This window comes from Mirounga angustirostris, unplaced genomic scaffold (assembly GCF_029215605.1).
Source record: "Mirounga angustirostris isolate CCGP_5_RB_7025 unplaced genomic scaffold, mMirAng1.0.hap1 SCAF_6, whole genome shotgun sequence".
Classification (NCBI taxonomy): domain Eukaryota; kingdom Metazoa; phylum Chordata; class Mammalia; order Carnivora; family Phocidae; genus Mirounga; species Mirounga angustirostris.
In genome coordinates this window covers 64,247,944-64,273,735 of record NW_026991714.1, presented here as the reverse complement: position 1 = coordinate 64,273,735, position 25,792 = coordinate 64,247,944, and the positions used below count along the sequence as shown (strand labels likewise).

General features: G+C 49.8%; 1 protein-coding gene across 1 annotated transcript in view; it reads right to left on the bottom strand.

Annotated features, from left to right (window-relative positions):
* KIF26B (kinesin family member 26B) overlaps positions 1-25,792 on the bottom strand; it is a 440,039-nt gene that overhangs the window by 72,623 nt on the left and 341,624 nt on the right. Inside the window, exons 6-9 of the mRNA XM_045877594.3 lie at positions 12,110-12,316; positions 7,648-7,741; positions 6,353-6,615; positions 3,383-3,566 (exon numbers count right to left, since the gene is read on the bottom strand). Coding sequence (XP_045733550.1) covers positions 3,383-3,566; positions 6,353-6,615; positions 7,648-7,741; positions 12,110-12,316 — 748 coding nt within the window. The remainder of the gene's footprint in view (positions 1-3,382; positions 3,567-6,352; positions 6,616-7,647; positions 7,742-12,109; positions 12,317-25,792) is intronic.

Genomic DNA, 25,792 nt, shown 5'->3' with positions numbered 1-25,792 from the left:
GTGATAACCAGAGGGTCTTTCTCTTTCAGAAACATAGCTAAACGAGGTAACAGAGAAATACACTGATGTTTTGAAAACATAGCACACGTTCCATTTGATTTAATACAGTGTGGACAGGCTCCTGATAGACCCATCTTTATGAGGAGCAGCTCTTGATCATTAGGGCCTTTGGGCTCTTTCCCAAGGCTCGAATTCCATCAGGGGTTCTCAGCCTTTAGAGATGAGCTTGGCAAAGTAGGCGAAGGTTCCAGAACAGGTGGAGAGTTAGCCCCACTAAGACTGTAAAAACTCTTTAAGCCGGGGCAATATTTTAAGCCTAACCTAATGCTATGTGCAAAACAGTAATACATCAATGTAGAATTTTCTCTTCTATTCTGATTGGACACACTTAAAACATTTTTGTCCACCTCTTTATATGTGCATATGTCTGTATACATATGTGCATAAAGAATACATACATGTGTAAGATTCAGGTGCATGCATACACATGGCTAGTTCTTACAGGGAGACCTCTCTGAAATCTACCATCTAAGCTTCTGATGGCCCGTTCACAACAGCACGCTCTGCTCTCTGCTTCCCTGTAGGGTAACTAATTAATAAACTTTCCTTTAATTGAGTTCTGGCTGCCAGCCCCACAGGGATTATTACTTATATATAAGCAAAAATTTCCATTTTAAACAACACTCTGAATCTCATTATATTTTACGTAGATATAAATTCACTGAAGTCAAGTGAACCATAGGCCAGAGGCCGGCTATGCATATCCTGGCGGGGATTCCTCGCTGCGTAGTGACAGGTTGAGGGAAAGGCCCAGCCCACACCTCTGGGAAGCTGAATTTCAGGTTCTTACAGTTACAGTCTTTTTTTTTAAAGATTTTATTTATTTATTTATTTGAGAGAGAGAATGAGATAGAGAGAGCATGAGACGGGGGAGGGTCAGAGGGAGAAGCAGATTCCCTGCTGAGCAGGGAGCCCGATGCGGGGCTCCATCCTGGGACTCCAGGATCATGACCTGAGCCGAAGGCAGTCGTTCAACCAACTGAGCCACCCAGGCGCCCCACAGTTACAGTCTTTTAATTAACTGTTTATTTTCAAGATTCCTCCCTACTTTCAGGTTCCAAATTGAGAGCAGAAACATGGGGGGGGGAGGTGAAAAACTAAAACAGTTGTTCTCAGCGCGGTTTGAAAGGAATGCAGACGAGATCATACCATCTACTGAGATCTTCTGCTCAGCACATTTGGAAGCAATTTGGCTGAAAATTCGGATCTTTTGCGAGTCACTCTCTGCTAAAAGTACAAGCACCCATGGCAGGCTCTGATTATTATCATTATTATTGACTTAAAAGAATAGAACAGCTTAAAAGAAATAAAGCTTAAATAAAATTTAAAAACTTAAAAGAATAAAACATTTCTCAGACTCCCATGTTCATGCTGCTAAGACCCAACCCAGAAAAAACAGTGCAGGCAGAACTGAAAGCCAGCCCCCAAGACTGTTAGGGGGGATAATTCTGTGACAAGTCTTAAAGGTCTGGATCTTCTCATCCCTATCCTAATCCCTTGTTTCCTTCTTTGAGAAAGTTTTTCTAAACGGATGTGCGGTACTTGGTGTGAGCCCATCACTGAGAATCAATCTCCTCTGGAAGTTTCCCCTTCAAACTATCTTGCCCTCCCTGCAGTCAGACCCTCATGACCTTGGCTGGTTTAAGAAAGGTCCAGTGCCCCACCAGTGAGGCCAGTATCTTTAGACTCCTGGGCAGCCCCAAGGCCAGGGCAGATGGGGAGATCTCAGGCCTGGGGGTAGGAGGAGAGGCAGGGGCAAGTCTCCAGGCTCGGTCTAGAAAAATAAGCAAACAACCGGTACACACAACAATGTGGATGAATCTCAGATGCATTACACCACATGCAAGAAGCCAGACACAAAAAGGCCACATGAGGACCACGTGATTCCATTGATATGAGGTTCTGGATAAAGGCAAAACTAAAAGGACAAAAATCGGATCAGTGGTCGCCAGGGGCTAGAGGTCGGGGGAAGGGAGCTTTCGGTGCTGATGGCTTTGTTCTCTATCTGGATGGTGGCGGGGGTTACACGACCATACAGATTTGCCAAAACCCATCTAACAACACACCAAAAGGGTAAGTTTTTCTGAATGTAAATTGGACTTCATGACACCTGAATTAAAATAACAACAGTTAAGGAGAAGGAGCAACGGCAGACGACCGGGCCAGCAGAGGCATTGAGACTGGGGAAGGGCAGAGCATCCACTGGGGACAAGAGAAGCCCCGAGAGCTGTCCCCAGGATACTGGTTTCCAGGTCTTTGGGCAACAGGCAGACTTGCGGAGAAACTGGGAAGCCTGTCCCCTGATCCCAATTGGATGCCTAACTCCAAGCTCCACCTAGAATTAGGTTTGTCGATTGCTTCTGTGTTAGTCAATTAGCTTCACAATTTCCAGGCACCTGGGTTAGTCTCCTAGCTCGGGGCTAGTGTTTGTTTCCCTGGCACCCAGTGTCCTGAGGCAATCATTTTCAGCGAGCACTGGGGGCCAGCGGCCTGTGTTTTGAAAGCCCTTAGAAGTGGACATCAAGAGAATAGGGAAGCCCTGTGGCTCACAGGGGAAAAGCCCAGCTGGGTCAACAGACCACGTGGCCCATGGTCCAAAATCCCACCTGAGACACTCCCCAGCGCTCAGAGCGTACACGACTGGGCAGACAAAGTGTAGAGCGCCTCACCGAGGTCAGTGCTGGATTTGTAGCCCAGAGGGGACTGTGTACCCAGCACACTGGGGTCCCGGAAGTGCAGCTCCTCACAGAGCTGGCCAGAGCCCTGGGTCTTACAGAAGAACGCCACCGAGGGACGGAGGCAGCCAGAATCCGGTTATTCAAAAGTCTGATTTATAGATTATTTAAAAAAAACATGCCTTTGTTTCTCCCAGGTCCATAGAATGGACTCAAGCTAATGATGAATAACCTATCACCAGGGTGCTTGGGGTGTAAATCTTGGCCTTTCCTGAAGAGCACCTGTAAAGTGTGTGAACAAAAAAATACAACTAACCAATTGTTTTCCATTTAAAGTTTGTTCTCTCTCACCATCCCCTGGGAATTGCATTTGTCCATTCTCCTTGTCAAGGCAAACCCTTTTCTCCCGGACAGTTCAAAGTAAACTGCAGCCCAGACTCTCTCATCGTCTGGAACTCCAAATCAGCACCCTCGGGACCAGTGCAATGGTACCCCGCTAAGAAAGGGTCAGGGGTGCTTGGCTGGCTCAGTTGGTGGACTGAGGGGGGTGGTCTCGATCTCAGGGTCATGAGTTCAAGCCCCACGTCGGGCATGGGGGGTCAAGGATGCCTGGATGATGGGCTGGCCTGGGCCGGGCCCGCACTTACTTCCCCCTTTCCCGCTCTTCTCCATGCGGTACTGGTAGATGTGCAGGGTGAAGAGCATGTGCGAGTTGCGGTGGTCGTCCTCGTCACAGTCCTGCCGGCTGCCCCGGCGTGAGGCAATGGCAGCATCCAGGAAGAAGGCGGCCTTCTCGGCCGTGGGCGCCCTCAGTTCGCTCTGGTTCTGCAGCTGGAAGACACAAGCCGAGAGCTGAGGCCTCAGACCGAGGAGGGCCTGCGCACTACCCACGCCTGGCCCTCCGTTCTGCAGAAAAGCTACGTGCCTCTCGGAGGCTAGGGATCCTTCTGGAACAAGGGCCTGGACTCACACACAATTCTCTGCTTCACAAATCCTTTTCTGAAAGTTAATATTGAGCACACAGAGTGGATGAAAGCTGGTTTTACCCATTTCACAATTTGAGTCTTAGCGGGTGTGAAGAGCCAGTGGTCGTATCTGAGTGACCGGGGGGAGCAGGGGGCCCAGCCTGACCTCAGCAGAGCCCAGCAAACCCATACCCTGGGCTACCCACCTACCTAAGAAAACCCGGGGGACGCGACCGCAACCTGATCTCAAAGACTAGAATGTTTGCGGACAGGCAGGTGACACAGTGGGATCTCAGGCCAGACAGCACTGGCTCCCCAAAGAAGGAAAAACCAACGCTGGTTAACTTTAACTCCACTCCCAATTTCTCCAGTGGCTTAAAGCCAGTTTTAGGCTTACCTGTACGAGCATGGGTTAAACAAAACACCCAACATACTTGAATGTCTCATCTCTATTGCTTAAGAAATATCTATTTTTATCTTTAGTTTTTAAATTCACGATCATGGCATATTAAGAAAGCACTGTGGGCCACGTGTCTAAATCCTATGAGATCCCTTGGAAATTAGAGTAAACTTGCATCAAAACAATATTATCAGAATTCGACTAACACTCCTTGGGGAGAGAAGAGGATACATCTGATTTATTCAAAGAAACAATCTGTGATATATGCCCCAGGGTTGGTACACATTCTGACAATTTTCTATTTCTGACTCTGACCGCACTTCTAATTCTGAACTGTGAGAGCTGATTTTGGAACCTGGCACCTTCAAAATCCTCAGACTTCAAAGAGAGACTCTATTGTGTTTACTGTCCCGTTCTTACTATGGCAGAAAGATAAGCTAAAGAATTTTTGTGATTTTTCAATAAGAGTTAAAGAGGATGTTTATCAGTTCTTCTTAGTCTTCAGTGAACCCGATCCTTCACCTACATGGGACTTCACTGGCAGAGTTTTTATAAAAGTGAATGGAGTTGTAAGTAAGTGATGAATCACTGAATTCTACTCCAGAAACCAATATTGCACTATATGTTAACTAACAAAATTTAAATTAAAAAAAAAGTGAATGGAGGCTACATCGTATTTGAACATCCAAGTAATTCTCGGAAAGGGAACAGCAGGCCCATGCCACTGAGCAGAGCTTCTCAAAGTGTGGTCCCTGGACCAGCAACTTCAGCGTCACATGGGAACTTGCTACACGTGCATGTTTTGGGGATTTATCCCAGGCCTCCTGAATCAGAAATTCTAGAAGTGCAGCCAGCTGTGTTTACCTAGTCCCCCAGGTGACGGATGAAGACTACAGTCTGAGAACCCTTGGGTTCAGCTTTGCAAGACCTATTAGTTTGCATTCTGATTAGATTCCATATCCAAATGGTATTGGATGCACCTGTTAAAACTACGAGCAGCCAATTTTAGTCAGACATGGTGTCCACCCTTAAACAGTTGCAGAGAATTAACCAAGCAATCCCAACCAACAAAGGAGAAACATCTAAGAGGGCTTCCTGGAGGAAGTGACATGGAGCTGCTACCGAAGGATAGGGACTTTGCCAGATGAAGAGCAGGAGGGGAGGGGGAGTGTTGCGTGCACATAGGTAAGAGGGAGGATGGTTGGCATCTGAGGGCCTTACAACGGAAAGTGTGGTCAATCACTGGGAAGCTCGGGAGAAACTCATAACCAGGGGCCCTATCCCAGCCCTACTGAGCCAGAACCCGCATGGTCACGAGATCCCCAGTGACTCATATGCACACTGAAGTTTGAGGGGCACTGCATTTTTAGGGACCTGCATGTAATTTACGAGGAGTGGAAAGAGATGATGTTAGAAAGGTAGGCAGGGGGCGGGTCACGTGGGACCGTGCAACTCATGATGAGGTTTGCACGGGGAGGGGATTCATAACAGGAACGGAAGGATCTGAGGTGCTCGGATCAGAAGAACGTGGCCAGGTGTGAGTAGATGGGTGTAACAGGGAGGTATCCTCACCTGTGCAAACAGATCCCACCTGGGATGAGGCAGGGACTCATCGAAATGAACTTATCTAAAAAAAACCCTTAGAAATAAAGCCTGCTGGAGACAGAAAGAACCGATTCTTCTGGATATGAACCAGGGAGCTCAGAGTCCTTCCTCCACCTACTGTCAGCCGGTGAGGGACAGACACACACAGCAGTCCTGCATCATGCCCGGCAAAGGTGGACTGGAGCTTCTCTGGGCTTCCACAGCTCTAGCAATTACATCATGGCTCTAATTAGAAAGTGGTTATTACTTTTTCCTACCGCACTAGTAAGCCGGCAGTAAAGCCAGGGCCAGAAACACGGTTTATAGATCCATAAACAGCCCCAGTAATGGCTGGAGCTCTTTGTGCAGAGCAGTAAATATTTCGGCTTGTTGTTTAAACAAAAGAAAGACTGGACTTTCTTTTTTCGAAAGGGGAGTAAAGAAAGTGAATTCCATTTCCCCCAAACGCTACAACAATCGCGGCTCCTGCTCATTGTCAATTAGATTCAAGGTACAAATATTTAGGTTGGGTGAGCGGATGGCTCTGCCGCTGCAGGCCATAAAGTTCCCGGCCACCTTCAGGTAAACACTCGCAAGCCCACCTGGTTTACATGTGGTCGGAGCTGCGGGGATCACGGGGTGCGGCGCCCCAGGCAGGAGCCGCTCACCTGCGTGCCACAGATGGGGTCCTCACACAGGTACACTCCCGGGGACTGGCCATCCTGCAGGCTGCCCGTGGCCACCTCGGCCAGCAGGTCCCGCAGGTTCTCTTCTTTGCCCCACACTTCCACAGCTGAGATCCGCACCGAGAACCGGGCTCCGGTCTTCTCCTTGCGTTCATTGATCAGCTTGAAGAGCCAAGAGATAGCACAGGGGATGATGCCAAGGTTCTGCATGGAATCGTCCTTTCCAATCATGGTGTAGGATTTCCCTGGGGGGAGCGAGGCAAGGAAGGAACACAGTGTGAGTGTCAGGGCAGGGGGGGATGCATTCCATGAAGTGTTCCCCCCCAACCTGCAGGGAAGCTGGGGGAAGGGAAGGAAGGAAAGGAAAAAGAGGGAAATACTAAGCATTGATGACACAACAACAAAGGGCATTTCCTAGTACTAGGGACAAAGAATGTGAGCACCCAGATGGAGGACAGGATTTAAGTCCAGACTGAGCTCACTGTGATGGTTCTTTTTATCACCACCCCACAGATTAAATCTACAGACTTGCACTTTATATCCTTCCTCAAGTTAAATGCGGTGTATATTTTTATAGCAGGAGCAAATTCTATTAAAATCTGCATTGCTGCTTTGATCAGAGATCAAGAAGACCGAAGGGAGCTGAAATGAGCTTTCTGTCTCGGCCTCGAACTGGCCTCCCTCACTGCAAAGCCTTTGTGGGAACCTCTGCCAAGGAGCACTTCTGGAGTTCCCCAAATTCCTAACTTCCCAGCACGTAAGGTAAGGCCTGCTGAGCAGATGGCCCCAGGCCAGTTTAAGAAGGCCCCTGAAGGGGGTCCAGTCAACCAAACCCCTGTCCGGGTACTCCCCTGCCCCCCTTCTCCTTTCTCGCTCAGCACAGGCTGGAGGCTGTCAGACACTCCCCCGACGGGTCCTGACATGGTTGTGGGCTTGGCTTGGAGGCCGCTCCTCTGGCTTATTGTGGGCTCCATCCACCACCACGAACCCAAGAGCCCTGCTTGGCACGTGTTCCTCCTCCTGCTGGCTTTCTGGGCATGCCCCTGACCTGCACCAAGTGGGAAGGACCCCATCACCACTTTCCTAGAACACTGAGTCTCCACTTAGGATGAATGCTACATGTCAAAAGCAGAAATGGTGACTGGTGATTCTTCAGTTGGGCAGGCACCTAAAGGAGACAACCTTCCCTTTCATCTGCAGACTCTGGGACCAGAACAGAAGACCAGACCATGTGCCTGGGAATACACGCGGCAGGAACAAGGAAATTTCTCACTGACCCAGCTTGGCGTGGCCGAAACAGAACACACAGCCGTCCGCCCCGTTGACCACAGACTGGATCACCTCTGCCACGGTTCCGGCACACACTTCAGCCTGGCAAACACGAGACGAGACACACGCAGTGAGTGGACCATTAGCGATGGGAACAGGAGCCCCCTTCCCCGGGGCTTGGGTCCCAGGGTCACGGCATGATAGATGGGTCAGGCCGTAATGCAGTTCTGGGGTGCTCAAAACCCTCCGGGACCTCTGCCTCTTGCAAGCCTGAGCCTTACACACATGACCTGCAAATCACCCCTCTGCTAATTTATAGTGCATTTCAGCTGCTGTGTCTGCAAGCCAGGTGGGAACCGGCTGGCGTGGGACACCAGGTGCTTTCGTGGACCTAAGGCTCTCCCTTGATCTGCCCTTCTGGCCTCCTGGACAAGCCTTTTAAACTTCTCACTGGCCCTCTGGATCCTTCACTCACACACACACACAAACACACGCACGCACACACACACAGCACATGAAATGGACCAAGCTTATTAGTGGGAAAAAGATGATGTGCCATTTCAGAAAAATGACCTTGGGCAACATTGTATTTCTGACAGAAGCAGGAGGCCTGTAATCTACATCTGCTTTCTCTCCAGCCTCCTTCCTCTTTCTTGATCCACATCCCCTTCTTTTCAAAACCAGCCTTTTCTTTCTCTCTGTGCAGAGTCAACGTACAATGTCAAAGGCCACTTGTCAGGATGTTACGATGGTGGTTCTTCAGCCAGCGTGGCTCAGCTCCTACACGACTGTTTAAATCCTGAGACCGCGGCCAGGCTCTTGACTTTCTATCTCCCCATTAACACCCCGTAATACAGCACTCCGCCAACCATGAGAACTCCGTGAATTCTGCGGCTTCACTTGGAGATCTGAGAACTCCCTCTGGGCGGCAGGAGGACAAAATCACGCCCGGTGTGCTGTCCCCACCAGAGTCAGAACTCCAGGAATCCCTCGGAGGCGTCAAAGCAACGCACCCCCCATGGGAATCCGAGAGCCACAGCCTTGCCAGGAACGTGGCTGCGGGGGTGCGACCGACCTGAATATTAGGAAATCGATTCTCTCTCCCAAACCAAAATCAAAAAACCACACTCCCACCCGTTCTTGATCGTTCTGGTGGTCGCCTCAGCAACTCGGCTGGGGGCTCCTCCTGGGCCGAGGGGGTGGAAGGATGAGGCTGCCGTGGGGACCGCGGGATCTGTCACACCCCCAGGGCCTCCCCAGCGAGAGGCCATTTGGAAGTCCCGAGACGGAGGCTGGAGAATCTTGATGGAACTTGCCACAGGGGCCTCTGCAGAGCGGCGAGGAGCCTCCATCTTCTTTGGACAAAAAGTGGGGTGGGGGCCAGGGGGCTGAGAGCCCACCCTGACATAGGCTGTACTCGATGCAAGGGCAGCAGGGAGTAAGCTGGGTGTGTGTGGACCAAACGGCCTTCATCGAATCATCTGTGCAAAGGCCCGAGGACACAGGAGACAGGCCTCCCCTTGCGGAGTTACTGCCCACCATCCACGGAGAAGAGAGTGGTCAGTGACCTGTCCGTCTCTTATTGCTAGGAGCTGACATGGCCCCTGGAAGCGCCCTGCTGCCTTTCGCCTTGGGCCTGCAGAAGCAGGCAGCCTTCCCCAGCCCAGGCCCCCAAGGCAGGGCCAGGTCGGCAGCAAGCCTCTGCTCTCCCACAGGTGTGAGTCCTCCCCACCCTCTTCCTGCTCAGGACTGAATATTTGTGTCCTCTCCCACCCCCCAGTTCCTATGTTGAAACCTCACATTCAACACGATGGCATTTGGAGGTGAGGAAGCCTTTGGGGAGGTGACTAGGTCATGGGGGTGGAGCCCTCCTGAATGGGATTAGTGCCCTGAGGAGAGAGGCCCCAGAGAGCTCCCTTGGGCCACGTGAGGACGCAGCGGGAGGACAGCTATGAATCAGAAAGGGGCTCTCGCTGGACATTGGATCTACCAGTGCTTTGACCTGGGACTTCCCAGCCTCCCAAACTGTGAGAGAGATATTTCCCTAGTTTATAAGCACCCCAGTCTGTGCCGTTTGTTATGGCCGCCCAAATGGACCATGACACCTTCCCAAAGCCAGAGCCTCAGAGGTCTGCCCCGGAGGGGGCAGTGGGTGGCTGCCAAGGCCTCTCAGGCGTCCTAAGGGGGGCTCATGGGGGCAACGAGGAGCAAGGGCTGTTCTGGTCTCTGCTGAGCTTCAGGAAGCTGATGTCCCGACAGACTGACAGAAAGCCGAGTTCCTCGCTGCCTGGGGCCTCCCTGGGGGCTGCTGCTTCGTAAGTCACAAGGAGGACCTGAGAGCAGAGGCCTCCTCTGTCCAGCTTCCTGCCCCAGAGGCTCACAGGGAGCTCACGGCTGGGGCGCGGAGGCTGACCGCGACCAGCAGCATGACCTTCCCAGCCTCAGCGAGGACAGAACGGTAAGAGCTCAAGTGTTTGGAACCCTCGCTAAGCTCTGGCTCTCTTTCACCAGGGGTCTCATGTGTGTTGACTCCGTGGGTAGGATGGTGGGAGGGCACACTGTGCACGACACAGTTGAAGGGGAAGGATCCAGGAGAGCTGTCTCCTCAGGAGAGAGACGGTGAACGTGAGACTAATCTTTGCACCTCGGTTTCCTTGTGCCTGATGTGAAGCACTGTATTAGGATACTGGCCATTTTAACAAAAGGCAAGCATTCCAAAGCCAGAGTGACTATAGCATTGTGCGTCTGGGCTCTGCAACCAAGTGTGAAATGCCAGTAAACAGGAGTAATAAAAATGGCTCTTTTTTCTGGAATAAATCTAAAACTCATTAATAGTCCACACTGAATTTGGGGTTTGCTTTGGGATGCTTACAACTTGGGGAGAATTGCTTTAGAAAAGTTTTTTAACTGTTAGTTAAATTATTTGTAGGCCATTTATTAGACACAACATCAGGGTTAGATGAGTGAGCCCATGGGCGGGCAGAACACACAAAATGTAATAAGAGAGAAACCATCGGACTGGCTTGTAAAGTGTTTTGTCTTTTCATGGTAAAACTCTTTGGGGAAGCCACCTGCATGGCTCATTAATGAATGCAGCCTAATGTGCTGTGGGTCTGGTATACTATCGGGGCCCGAGCGAGCACCACCACATCCCACACTCAGAAGCAGCATGGAGGGAATTAACAGGAGCCATTAACATCTTGTCTTCTTTAGGTTCTGCTATAGGCCTAAGTTACTCCGTTGTACCCCGTTTTGTATAAATCTTGGGAAGTGCTGGAAATTTGTCTGGAAGACAGAGCTGTCGGAGGCCAACATGCAGGCAAAGTAGGTCACCATATACCTATAACCTGGGTTATGTGTCTACTAGAAGCTTCTGTCACGCCAACTCCTTCCAGATGAATTGCACCAGATGGTGCAACTGAATCTTCCAGTAGACATCTGTTCTTACTGGGACTGGCTCCAGGAGCTCTGGTCCAGGAATCTTGGCACCCTGGGCCCCCAAGAAGCTTCCAAATTATCGTCATTGTGGTATGGCCATAATTCTCCACCTGTGTGTGTGTGCCCCTTACAATGTGAATTTGCAACTCCTCCACTTAAGAGGTGGGGTCTCTTCCCACCCCTCAAACCTGAGCCAATAGAACGCAGCAGAAGCAATGTGCTCTCAATTCGGAGCCTACTTCTCAAGAGGCTTGTGTACTTGGATCATGCCATTGCCATGAGAGCAAGCCTGCTGGCTGATGAGAGACAACGTGGATTCTAGATCAGCCCAAAGCCAGCCAGTCCCCAAACATGTGACGGCATCCAGCCAAGACTGCAATCCATACGTGAGCCAAGCTGGAAACAAGAATGCTCGGCAGGCCTGTAGATTCATGAGGAATGATAAATGCTTATTGTTCTGAGCCACTGAATTTTAGGGTGGTTTGTAATGCAGCACTAGCTAATACAGGAGCTGTCCTGAGCCTCTCTTCTTCTCCTCCACTCCACTCTACTGACTTGGGCCACGGGCCTGTCAACCTCAGCTTCTCTGCCTACCACTTGCCCTAGAAGCCTGCCTAACTCTAACCCAGCTCCTGGATGCCCCCAGAAGCCCAGGCAGGAGTGGGGTCCTCATGGACCACAGACACCACCACCTCGATGCAGGTGGTCCTGAAACTCCCACTTCTGCCTTCTGTCTTCCTGCTTCTGTAAGCCATCGGCTGACTGGCCCCCTCTTCCTTCTCTCCAAGGATATGTTTTGTTGAGATCCCGGCACAGAGATCCCGCCCAAAGTCTGACACCAATAATTCAAAAGGACTGAGCTACTCAGTGGAGCTCTGACTGGTTTCCAGAAGTTGTAGGGATGGAAGAACCAACGCATCAGAGTGCTCTGGGAGACACCCTCTGGGCTCACAGGCCCTCGAGAATGGTCAAAGCTTCTCAAAACCAATCAACGTTGCCTGAGCCTGAGGGGGTGGGAAGGGCGACACACACCTGAGAAGCATCTTGTGGAAAAACAGCATCAAAGGCGAACATCTTAGGAGGAACTTGGTTGCCTCTCTTTTGGAAGACGTTTTGACCTCCACATGTCAGGGGGTCATACAGGGTGATCTGCTTCTTCCGTGGGTCCACCTTTAAGAAGGAGCTGGATTCTGAGGTATCTCGAGCCAGTGTGGAGCAAATGCGAAGCATGACTTTCACCTGCCAAGACACAAAGGCAGGACAGGACATGGAGTGAGATGGCTGGATGCTTCCTGAAGGGGCCGCCTCGTGGGCTCTGGAGATGCAAGTGTACACGGTGGCAGGGAACCTTCTGGTAAATGATGATGACCCTCAACGGGTCAAGGGAAAACCAGCTTATTTATAGCTACTAGTGGAATATTTTGATACGTCCATTGCTTTATTACAGAAGTGACACATCACCTTGTCTTCTTATTAATATAAATTGAAGACCATACGCTGGTGGCCCACTTACAGAGAAGACAAGGGAGTGTGGATGGCCGAGGGTTTGGGGCCGGTGTAGTTCCCTTGAAGAGAACTACTCGCAGATCAATAACCCATGGACATAAAAGTTAGCCCTGTAATTTACTCCTGGCCTCTGCTCATCAGGACTCTTGGAGACAAAAACCCACCGTGATTAGTGTCATCATTAAAGGCTGGAGAAATGGCCTGTTTTTAATGGCCAGCATTTGAAATGTGTTCCAAGGAGCAACAGTGATGAAAGATTTGTTTGAAACATGTTATTTGGGATCCCATTAAGTGAGTGCGTAGAAGTTGTCATTTCAGAGAACAAAAGCGCATCTGGGCGGGAAACAGGAGCGGTGCGCGTAACCCGCTTCCCGAGTCACCGACCGGGGACCAGACGTGACCACGACTGCCCGCTCCACCCCTGCGGCCACGCAGAGCATGCATAGGAGGAAACTGCCGCCCCGGAGCCCTACGGCGAGTGGAAGTCAGGCCAAAGCCACCCGCACACGCGCATACACACACACACACACACACACACAGCTCTGCGGGCGCAAGGCCTGGGGCCTGGACAGCATTTGCCCCCTTCCCAGTCTCTGTCACTGTGTTGCTAGTTCAGTCCAAATGTGTCCAGCACCTGCTATATGCCAGGCCCTGGGCTAGGCTGGCACTGGGAATGTGAAGGCTGGTGATAGACAGGGCGACAGACAGAGACAGGCGTGGTGAATCCTGCAGCAATGTATAGGTTCCTTCTAAGCTCCTCTCTGTCTCGCCTTCCTCATCGGATCAATTGTCAGGTCTGATGAAATGGCAGTTGTGCGGTTTTGGGGAGAGGGGTTGTGAATTTTTAAATGAGTATTTCGAATGTGCAGAAATTCTCAGAGAATCATCTGGACTGTGCATCATGGAGTGAAGGCATCCTCCCACTTGTCTTTCCCCTGTCTTTTTCCCCGGATCTAGGGGCCCGGCGTCACGGTGGAAGGAGCCCATGGCTGGGATGAGGTCGACCCTTTGGGATTCAAATGCTGGTTCTCCCACTGGGAGGTCATGTGATGATTCCTGCATTTCCAGGGGGTCTCTTGTGTGCCAGGGCTGTGCTGTCAGCTACAGGGAATCATGTCGTCCTCCTGAGAAGCCAGCACATCGGCATACCTGTCCAGATTGTACAGAGAGAACAGGTGTTCTAGAACTTACCCCCCATCCCTGAAAATGTAGGTGGTAAGGCTGGGCTCTGACCCCACCTCTGTCTGACACCAAAGCCCACACTTTTTCCATCATGGCAACTGCTGCCTCCCCTATGTGGTCCAGCCTTTTGGAGCCTCAGTGTTCTCACCTGTGTAATGGGAACAATGAGGCCTATTTCATGAGACTGTGGGGAGAATGAAATGAATGGACATGTGAAGGACTGAGCCCAGGGTGGTGCTCGATTTCTTCTTCTCATCCTCCTCCTCCTCCCTCCCCCATACTGGTCTCCCTGTGAATGGTGACATCCTTATGTTCTCTCATTACGGTGTTAACGACGAGGTTTTAGAACCCAGCCCTGGATGCTGGGTACCATGAGTCACAAACAGGCTGCCACGGGGGGTCACTGCGGACAGCATGTGGTGGTAGGTGCTGGTCCTCACAGGCTCCTGCTAGTAAAACAGTCACTGCATATATGACCACAAATCACCCCATCTGTCTACCTTCCACTCAGGCAATTTTCTTGTTCACCGTTAATGTCTCTGATCTTATTTCAGTTCCGTCCACCCCTACAGCTCTGCCCTAGTGATGCAGGTGTGCTGAGGGCACGTATTTCGGTCACGACTTCCGGTAGGTGTCTGGGGGCCTCTGGGCGTTCTGTGAGCAAATCCTCTCGCCAGCCTCAGAGTGGTGCAAGTCAGGGATGAGGCCGCGCCAGGGAGAACCGATGGACTCACATGGCCCGCTGCTTTTCTATTTCACAATTGCGCATGCAATTTCTGGGTAACCAGAGGTGCCGAATGTAAAATATGAGCTAAGCCAGGCAAGGGCCTGTGGGAAGCAGGAGAGAGGGGGCTGAATTTGCCAGGGGGAATGCTCTTGCATTCTAATGAAGTTCCAAGCCTGCACTTGCATTTTGGCGGACGGGCTGAAGATCCCAGCTGCGGGCCTGGCCAAGGAGGTACTCGGCCCTTTCCACACCCCTGAACTCGGGGTGGGGGGCGGGGAAATGCTACCCTCATTCTTTCCTTTGCAATTCATTTCAATAAATGGGTATATTTTTTCCCCCTTAAAGGAAGGAAATGGGGTTTTTCTGTTTGACTTCCTTGGTGTCATTATCCTTTCCGTCCGCATTCCACTTCCTGCTAAATCCTCTGTAATTAAAGTGCTTCGAGATGCCACTTATGAGCAAGACTGTCCCCCGGACTTCTTGCCAGGAGTTCTCATTTTGGGGGCAAATGCTGGTGGGTTCCTTCCTCCCCTGGAGGCTCTGGGCAGCGGAGAGGGTCCCTGCACTTGGGAACGTGCCCCCTTCTCCCGGCTCTCAGGGCACAGGGGCCTGTCTCTGATTCCAGTCCCAAAGGCAGAACCGGCAGAATGAGATCCAGAAAGCCAGGGCACACTCTGGCCCGGCACCCCCGTTCAAATGACAGGAGACTGGTGCTTCCCTACCCAAGCCCTCAGGGGTCAGGACCCCACTTTGCCTCATTTATGTGATTGCTCAGGGGACAGTGGAGCCAGCCGTCCCTCGGGGTGGCCGTGGCCTCTGTGTCTTGCTCATTAATCATGGCAGCACCTCCCCCTGGATGGCATGAGGGACTCAGAGAGCATCTGTGCGAGACCGTCGAGAGAGGCGGGGCCTGGCTCCTGAGCTGTGCGGACTCTCCATCAGAGCGGAAGACATGGCCGGGCCTCCCCACGGCCTTCCGGGCGCTCGTGAGGGGCGGGCCCCAGCAGGCACTCACTCTTGACTCTACACGTGATCATGAGCATGGGTGTTCCTGTCTGGCCCTAGTCACCAGGTACAAGTACATGGTACACCCCTGGGGGTCTCCTCATTGCCCACCTCTCGACCCAGAAGCTGTCCAGTGGGAGGCTTCCTTCAGACACTAAGGCAAAGGAAGGCTTTGGGCAAATGTGACCTTTGGAAGGATCTCTCACCACCCAGAGAATACCATAGCTGGTGGTGAGGAGGTGGGGGAGAGAACACAATCACCATTCTCATGCAGCAGCTTTGTTTAAACTCCTTTGTGGGTCCCCATGATGCTCAACAGACACACGGGAAACAGTGACTGGTCCCCAGGTCACGTCTCAGCCCCAGCAAACGCTCAAGGTAAGTGTGAGAGGGGGGACGCTGTTTCCCCCCCAAGGGTAGAGGCCACAGAATACACTAAGCACTAACACCTTTTACTTCGTTTACACTTTTATATTTTGAATTTCCTTACACTGATGTCTATGTTCACAAAGTTTTAAGAATCAGGTCAGTAGAAATGAGTCAAGGTGAAGCCAGATCAACCTAACAAGAAACACCCTTTGCATCATCTTTGTCTTGATCCCAGAGTATCTGAGTTATTTCCAAACCTTCCATATCGATTCTTAAGTTCCTAACACGTGTCTGGAAATAGTTCAAGGCAAATCAGACACCAATGTCTTAGGTTTGTCAAAATCCACCAACAAGAAGAAGAGCGAGAAAAGTGAACAAGTAAGATTGTCAGGGGGAGCGTAGAACAAAGGACTCACCCACTGAGATGGAACAGACAGAACAGCCAAACTGCAGAGCTGGTAGGCATCCCATGAGTCTGGCCCGGGACCCCACATCCCACCTACTGAGGCCGGCGCCTGCAGTGGGGGTGCTGGGGTTCCTCGTGACGAATGTAAGCCACGGAAATATCCACCACCCTGCCCTGGCAGGTGACCTTCTCCACCTCCGATGAGAGATAGCACGAGTTCGGGCAAAAGGCAGAGTTGGCATCCCAGCCCTGCCTGGTGGCAGTGCAGGGTGGGGCACAAGCAGGCAGCCCCGTGCTGGTCTCAGTGCGCACCAGGACGCCTTCCCTGGTTTCTACATATTTTCAGATGGGTTCAGCTCTTGAGGGACAAATGAAGGACAACAGAAGGGTCCATTGCCTATCATGAGTGTATCTCCTTTCTAACAGTTTCCAGCATGTACCACAGTGAACGGGGAGCCCAGAGACTGGGTTCTAGTCCAGATGGCACCACCACAGAGTCGTGTGGGCCTTGGTATCCTTATCCCTAAAACGGCCTGTTGTGCCACCCCCCTTGAAGGACAGTTGGGAAGCATACAAATGCAAAATATTATTCTCAAAAGAAAGGATGCATATCCCTCAAATCAACACGTAGAAAATACTTTTCTATATTAGATTAATCATATCAGAAGCCTTTCTACTAGGCTTAATTTTTAAAGATTTATTTTATCTGAGAGAGAGACAGAGAGAGCAGGGGGGAGGGGCAGAGGGAGAGGGAGAGAGAGTCTTAAGCAGACCCTGTGCTGAGTGCGGAGCCCGACGTGGGGCTCGATCTCATGACCCTGAGATGATGACCTGAGCCTAAACGAAGAGTCGGACATGTAACTGACTGTGCCACTCAGGCACCTTAGGCTTAATTTTAAAAATTAAAGCAAAAAATTCTTTAATGAGCATGCACATACATAGTGACATGAGAGATGAGATCAAATTATTTTCCTCCCCCCCCAACAAATTAAAGACGATGTGGTCTGCTTACATCTTTTGCAAAGGTAAGTAATCACTTAAATTTGATCTGAACACCTAAAATCGAGATGTAGTGTTTCCTTTATTTTTTTCCTTTCTTTTCTGTCTTGATCAGATGAGCTGGATGTGCTCACGTTGTCTACTTATGGCACATTAATTCCTTCCGGAAGCTTCTTCAGGCTTTCCGACTGAGATGATTAGAAGGACAGGAGCTGTGAATGGTGTGTCTTCAGTATGCATTTTTCTCGACACACTCACTTTTCCAATCTACCAAGAAATTCAGCAACCCTCCGCAACCTTCCATGCTTAGGACAGTCTGACAAATCTAGTGTAAAAGAGTTTGATGAAGTGCTGATTTCTAAAACGCACCATGAGGGATTAAGGGTGCAATTTTCCAGCTATTATTCAAAGAGCACTTTCCTCTCTATAACCTGATTCTGTTGCTAACCCACCGCTCACCTGCCGACCCCCATTCGTATGACTTTCCTTCCCCCTTTTGATTTACTCAACGTGCCTACTTGACCTGATGGACGAGAGACAGAGGCAAAGAGGTTCCATAAAGGAGCAAATTAAAGCTGGGCTTTACAAAAGGAGAAAGCTTAAACACTTCTCTGGTAAAATGTTTAGAAAGAATCTGAAATTGCTCTTTCTGGAGGCAGATCTTGATGATTTCACGTGACTGAAAGGCTCCAGAAGTTTCTTAGGAGGCTGTGGGAGGCATGGGTCAAACAGCAACGGTGTTGGAACGACCCTCATCCAGGGACCTGTGCTCCCTAAGTTTACAGAGGGAGCCTTTAAACACAGCTGACAAAGTTGGGTTCCATCGAGGCATAGTTACCTTGAAGAACTGTAGATCCACTAACCACAGCTCAGTGGTCACTGATGGAACAAAACCAAACTGGACTGAATTTCTTTGATCAAAACACAATGGTAATCCTCCGTGATCTAGTCAAGGGTCGTGGGGCTAGGCCCCTGGAGAAGGTCCAGAGCAATAGGATCTAGTGCCGAGTTTGGGGGGCAGGAGGTGAGTGCCCCCCACCCCGCCCGACTTATTCTGGGGGAGTGTCTACTCTGTGTCAACAAAATGAATCACTTTATCACTCACTTGGCACCTGCCATCTGTGCAGCGAATGTAACTTCTTCACAATCTCACAAATTTTGTATTTACAGAGGATTTTCTCATATCTTATTTCCATTTGATTCTCTGCAACAGCTTTATTGGGGAAATGTTAATATGATTATTACTAGCATAATCCTAGCTTTATGACCCAGGAGGCTTAAGTAACTGGGTGCTGGGCACTTAAGTGACTTGTCCAGAGCCAGCTGCCCGCTGAGCATCCCAGGTCGGTTGGAGCCTCACCCCAAACCCAGCAGGGCTTGAACCCGTTTGGCCGGGCTGGGTCGGAGCTGAACCACCTTTGAGAGAAGATGCCTGCACTGGGCGACTGGCTTCTCAGAGGTGCCAGTGGGTGAGCATGTGGTGCCAGACAGCAAATAATGAGCCCCGACGCCATCAGAGAGGGAGGGGCAGATTTACATTATTAAAAGCCAGGCTGGGAAAGGTGAGAAGTGGTGGCACAAGAAAGCTTAAATGTGAGACCAGAAAATGGAGCCCAATAATGAGATGTGCTCACTGAACAAGTGCTTGGGGGATGGAGGAGGAGGAGGGAAAGTCCCCAGGCTCCTGGCTGGTGCATCTGTCAGCCCAGTGGGGAATGCAGCCTGGAGGGGAGTCGGTGGCCAGGGAAGGATCCCTCCCCAGAGAGGCGAGAGGCGCTGCACTGGGCCAGGCAGCCTCTGGGAGCGAGGTCCCTCACACCAATTAGCAAGCTGGGGGAAAGCCAGCCAGGCTGGGAGGACGAGGACGGGCATATTTCAGGAGCTGGGCTGGAGGCAGGGACTGAACTCACAGTGTATGCAGAAGAGGCCCCATCTCTTAGCGCAGCGTATCTGGCAACATATTTCAGATGGATGAGCTGGTTTAAAAACACGTCCTAAGACACAGTCATTCTTGGGTCCAGAGTGACGTGGGATATGGGGTTCTGAGGCGTCCCGGGAGATGAGCAGCTCCAAGGTTAAGGACACCCGCACGTCCTCCCTATGGCCATGTGCAGCGTAGCCTGGAGTCTGGGAGACAGGCTGCCTGGGCCTGAGCTCTGGCTGTGCTGTTCACGGATGTGTATCTGTGCCCAAGTGACTTAACCTCCTCCATCCTGCATCTAGAAACTTGTCCTAATGAACACAACGCCCCGAGCAGGGCTGTTGTGATCATAAAAAGAACAGATGCCTACAGCACCCCTTACAACTGCACCTGCTACATAATGAATGTTCAGTAAATCCTAGCTGTTAGGACTTTATAATACCTATATTATGTGATAGCATATCAATACGACAAAGTTTTAGTATTTCACAAATTTATAATATAAATTTAAAAATGACTATTGTTGAGGGTGTGAGTCTACTGGAAAGATCATGAACTTTGAGGTCAGATACCAGCTCTTTCTAGCTGTGTGACCATGAACATATTATTTGAACATAGTTTTCTCACCAGTATAGGGGATAATAACCATTCTCTGGAAGGACTTACGTGATTATTAGGCAGATAATCGTGCTATGCACTTGGCACAAAGCAGTCTCTACAGCGATTTACCGTCACCCTGAACCCACGTTCATGGCGGTGATGAGAGCTCATGCCCTCCAGAGCCCAACACGAGGTCATGGCTCTCTCAGCAATCCCTTCCACCACCTTTGGCCCAGGGCTTCCGCAGACCCAGTTACTAGACCCTTTCTGGTTTATGCCACACGCACCAGAGGCCTAGAGAGAGAAAGTGTCCCGCCGTGCAGACTTGCCCCGTGCCCCCCAATTCTTACAGATCCAAGGTGAAGCTCAGGATTTCCAATTTCCACCCACTCTTTCTTTCACCTGAGTTTTGGTAAATCCTGGGTAAGTGACACCTGGAGATTTTTCTGAATATCGGGTAGGAATACTGTTGTGGTTAGTTTGTGGTTACTGTGGTTATTTTATGTTTTGAAGTACCCATTCAAGAGACAAAATGGACTTTTTGAGCAAAGCAGCCGTGGGCACTCCTTACATTAGAATTCTTTCCGATGCACTCAGTTTGGCATTTGGCACTTATTGTTAATAAGGGCCCATTTACCGCTAAAGCTCACTCATGTGTTACGACGGCAGAGCTAAATAGTAGATCTGTCGTTAAATAGCAAACACTCGGGGAATGTTGCATCTGCGTCCGACAGACGCAGACCCCGTCTGTCACCAGGGAGGTGCTGTCTGGTTTTGAAAACAACAGGACCAAGGGAAAGTTGCTTTCTTTTGCAGCCCACTTTATTATAAATATGAAAACCTCAGCGTGCTAACCTGACCCTTGATGTCATGTCTTCTGCACCTGTTGTGGGGTTCTCCCAGCCCCGGGGAATTCACCACCCCACTGCTCCCGGTCTTTGACCTAGGTAACTAACACCCGGAACTCTGAGAAGAAGTCAAGGAACCCAGTCTAGTGACCGTCTAGAAATACCAGCTCCAGATACACCACGGAATTCGGTAAGGCACCATAAGAAACCACCTGGTTATCCAAAACGCAAAGACAGGAGCCACGATCATCTAATAATTAGGCATATATCTTTCTGGCATTCATCCCTGAAGACCCTTTTCCATAGAAAGCTGTCATCTAGGAAGACTGTCTATGCGGGCTCCCAAGTTCCTGAGTATGTGCATCTCCCACAAGATGATAATCTTGCTTCCAGTAGGACCATGCATGGATGACACCTGAACACAGCCTCGGGGTGCCAGTTTGGCCTGAGTTCTCAGAGCTTCCTAGGGACAGATGTCAGGTGAGCCAGATCAGAAAGAACCCCTCGGTTCAGCAATAAGGCCTCCCCTGCCTACAGACTGCTTGCCTGGTGGTGGGAGAGAAGGCATCTTTCTCGGCGCCCACAGGCAGGTGGGTTCAAAGCCGGGTGGGGAGTCTCCTCCTTAAAAAGCCATGATACACACACTCCAGGACTGGGCTCTTGTCCAGCCTGGAACCTAGTAGCCCCGGTTTCAGGCAAGAGAACACACATTGGAGGAAACTTTGGGGTCAAGAGGTTGAAATCTGGAACAGTCCTGGGTAAAATTTAGGAAGTCAGGTAAACTAACTTACATTGAAGGCTGACAAGTACTCGATGGATCGCCACCCCGCATGATGAAGATGTTTAGAAGATGTTTTTCCAAACTAAATACTTTGTACTTAACCTGGACAATAGGGAGCCATGGATGGATGGAGAGTGAGACTAGCAGGAGGTCCCCACTGCTCTGCAGTAAAGCTCCAGGGGCCACAATCTCTCCATCTGAAAACCCCTCCAGCAGTCTTCCAGTTTGGGCTGCTATGGAGTTAAGGGAGACAATGCTCATGCAACTTGCACTTCTAAAATCACAAAACATTCTAAAATGTGCTGATGATTTTTTCAGTGAGTCTCCAGCAGGGACTGGGTGGAGGACCCACAACTGTGCAGTTAAGAGCCTGCTGTGTGCGTGTGCACTTGGTGCTGGCAGCGGCCCCGTAACTTGACAAGGAGAATAATGACTCAGTCAAGCAACAAATAAATATTTATTAAAATGCCAATGAGCAAGGCACTTGCCTTACCTAGGGAAGCAAAGTATGCCAAAACATTTGCATTCAAGGAGAGAGCCGGAGACAGATGCGTTTCGGAACTCTCGAGAAGAGGGAATGCTGTTTTACAGGAGTGTACCTAAATCCACGGCATGTAGGCTGCTCGGTTCCAGCCTCCAAACAGACTATGTCGGGGTAGCCAGGGGGCTGCCTGGGGCAGAAACACCTCTCTGCTCCGCAGTGGGAGAGAAAGAGCAACGTTGGCCCTTCTGTCCTCAGGATCTCGTATCAGCTCACCCACTGGACGTTGCTCTTTCCTGCGTCTGGGTCAGACTCCCACTCAGTGACAAGGTGTCTAACGTGTAAGGGAAACAGCACAGATTCTTGACTTTGTGAGCTTTTATAAGGCAACTGGCCACTTGCTGTGGTCTCTCCAGGCACATTTTTGTTGAAGTGACAACAGTTAAGCACAGGTCCCCAGGAACTGACTTCACATCAGCACGCGAAGGGAAGCACGTGTTGTCTTACTCAACAGCAGCAAACTACTCGAATTGAAACGACTGTTTAGACACAGATTGGGGGGTGGGGGCTCCCAGAGTTGCAGACTCGGTAGGTCTAGGGTGGGGCCTGAGAATCAGCATTTCTAACAAGACCCTGCTGATTTTGTTGCTGTGGGCACCTCACTTGAAGAAACACCGTTCTGTGGGTATGTTGGCTTCTTCCTTGCGGAAGCATTCTCTCAGATTCCACTGGGAGTCCGAAACACTACTGGTGAGAATGTTACATTCTGGGGAAATGACAGTCTTATTAATTTTAAGGATTCTGATACCTAACGAAAGAACATTATGGTGCTGTCAAAATGGAAGTGGCTTCTGACTCTGCTCCATAGTCAACTGGAGGAAAACTCTCGAGCTCTAAAGTGAGTAAGCATCGACCTTAGTAAGGATCGCTAGGTTGAAGAGCTCTTCTTCTGAAAGTAGCCCTAGTCTTGGATCTATACTTCTCTGGTTCTGCAGCTCTCCCCTGCCACCCCCCCCGCCCCGCTTTTATTACTCATAAGGAGGCATAAACTTTCCACAACAGAATCCAAACCAACCCTTCCTTTAGGTTCTTTTCTGTTTCTCTTTCTTCATGATTATTTAGGATTGTATACAAATTATACTTCTTAGGAAATCAACATTAAAGCAAATCAACAATTGTTCCAAGACCATTTTCCTCCTAGAGAATGCTGTCCTGGCTCGGCAACACTATGCACATGCATGTGCATGCATGTGCTTGCGTGTGCATGTGTGTGTGCGCGAGCATGTGTGTGCGTGTGCATGCATGCGAGTGTGAGCACACTTGAGAATAATGTTTAACACCTGCATTTACAACTTCGGAAATCAATAAGCATTTATGGTCATTGAATAGAATGGTCAATATGAGTAGAATGGTCAATATTTATTTCGTGCGGAAAATAGTTATTAAAATTCAAAAACTTAGGATCATTTCACCAGAGAAGGATCCTCTGCTTCTAGGTCATGGTTCATCCAGAATGATGTCTGAATTTGATGGAAATATTTCAGAATAAACTGGTCACTGAAAACACGTGATACCCACTGGGTAGGGCAGAGGAAATGCTAATTTTGCTTTGTTGGGTAGGTGAAAACTCATAACCTTCCAGCCAGTGTTTCCAGCTTTGATGTTATCACAAGTGAGAATGATGATGTAACCGAAATCCATCTTGTAGTCCATTTAGGTACCAGAAGATCTTATTATGATTACTGTCCACTTCTAACGCAGTCCAGATGGCCGAGGGCCCTCTGGTAGCATCAAGAGAGCTCCAGAGAACTCCACTCAGAGTGAACTGATTTAATAAACTCTCCTGCATGATAAGAAACATCCATCTACCAAAATGGAGTAAATGAGACTATAATGACTCTCCCCCAGAAGGCTGAGTTTAGGGTTAGGTTGTCTGGGTGGGGCATGGTGGCAATAAGTCTCCGGGAAAAAAACTCCTTTACAAATCTGTAAGATTTTGAGTGCCTGGAAGGACAGCATGCATCCTATTTATCCTTACATCCCCAGGGACACTGATAGTGCCTTTCACCCAGTTGAAGCTTAGTTCGGTTGCGCCAGTAAGTTTTCAATCTGGGAGGTAGAAAGGAGAGATGGAAGCATGAGAGATGGGATCTTCCCTGGGATGGTTGTGGATGAGGGCACAAAAGGAAATGAAAGGATATACGAAGGAAGAGAAAGAGTGCTCCAGAAATAATCATGACAAATGAGGTCAGGGGTTGGAAATGTCTTCAAAGCAACCCACCCAGATTGTAAACTCTTGCTTCTTGTATTTTTAGGGGGTGGACACGAGGTGGTAGTTGTGCTGATTGGTGGGGTGGGGACTGTGTCTCAATTTACGAAACAGACAGAGGTAAAAATACTCTGACCGCTAGTTTTTCTGAGGGACAGAGCAGGTGTGTATAGGTTTCTGGGAAATGGGCGGTAGAAAATCCTGTCGACCCTATGCTCATTGTTGGCTCTTTCATGTGGTTCCAATTCAATAAGCATCTCTTGAGGGCTTACCTCTGCTCTGCTCTGTGCCAACCTCCCAGCTACCCTATATGGTTGGCCTTTCTTATCATGGGATTGAAATGGCCTCCCTAAGGTCTCAAAGGAGGTAAGTATGCGGGACTCAAACTCAGCTCTGGCTGTAGGTCATGAACCTTTTCTTCTACCCCAACTGCCTACCCAGGGAGATAAGGCACAAGGGCAAACGCAAACCCTTTAGATCAAGCCCCACCTATTGCATATAAATCGTACACAAAACAGACTCCACACTGAAGATATTTACAGTTGCCTTGGCAAGTTTTATGGAATTCCCTTAAGTCATTTTTTTCCTGGTGTTGCTGTGGTTCGGCATGCTGAAACGTATTTCCGCACTTCAAGAACGCACAGGCTATGATTAAGTATATTAAGGGACTTTTAAAACTTAGATTTATGGCCTGATAAGTTGTAAAACAACTTAAAATTATGTAAATTTGTATTCAGGGATTTTCTAAAATTGTAACTTACTGACTCTATAGATTGTAACAAGTCCTTTGAAACTTCCACTCTATGATTCAAATCTTTACCGTGTAGTTTATTGACAGGTTGATGGATGCAATGACCCGTTGGTGGGCACATGTTAAATTCACAGCTTGTGTAGTCATCCCTTAGGAGGACCTGTTAGTCCCTCAGCAGACATGCCGGGCAGACCCCTAGGACTGAACCCCCAGTCAGCCATCTTGCCAATAGAAGCCATTCACTGAATGTAGGTGAAGGCAAGAGAATGGATGGTTCCAAGAAAACTGACCCCATTCCTTAACACACGCACACACACACACGCACATATACACGTCTATCTTCTACAATTATCCATCTTCATCATTATAATGCTCACAAACATACTTGCAACAAAACTCAGTGCTATTTGGATCCAGGGCAAAGTCTCATCAGTAGCTCTTGGTACAAACTTGGGAAAAAACGAGGGGTCGACAGTGTGAATACCCCCCTAGGCAGCATCAGCTCTTGGAGGACTCTTGGGTATCAACAATGTGTCTGAAGAAACAGTGTTCTGAATGTCGCTCCAGAGGACCAGAATGTCACATCCAGAGGCTGCACAGTGTGAGACGCACTCGCAGGTGGAAGCTTCCTTTTGGGAAGCTGCCTGGTGAGGGGCCTACGCTATCCCTGTCTCCCACACAGCCAGACTTAGCGGGGCAGGGGCTGCTGAGAAAGATGGTCTGCTCCGTGGAAAACGGAGGCCATGAGCTCAGGGTAAAACCTTGCCCTGGGTCCGTGTCAGGCCAATGGCAGAGCTAGCCTTGCACTGCTGGCAGCCAGAAGAGATGTTTGGAAATGGCCCTTATTTGTTCTGCCCATGAGGACCGTGT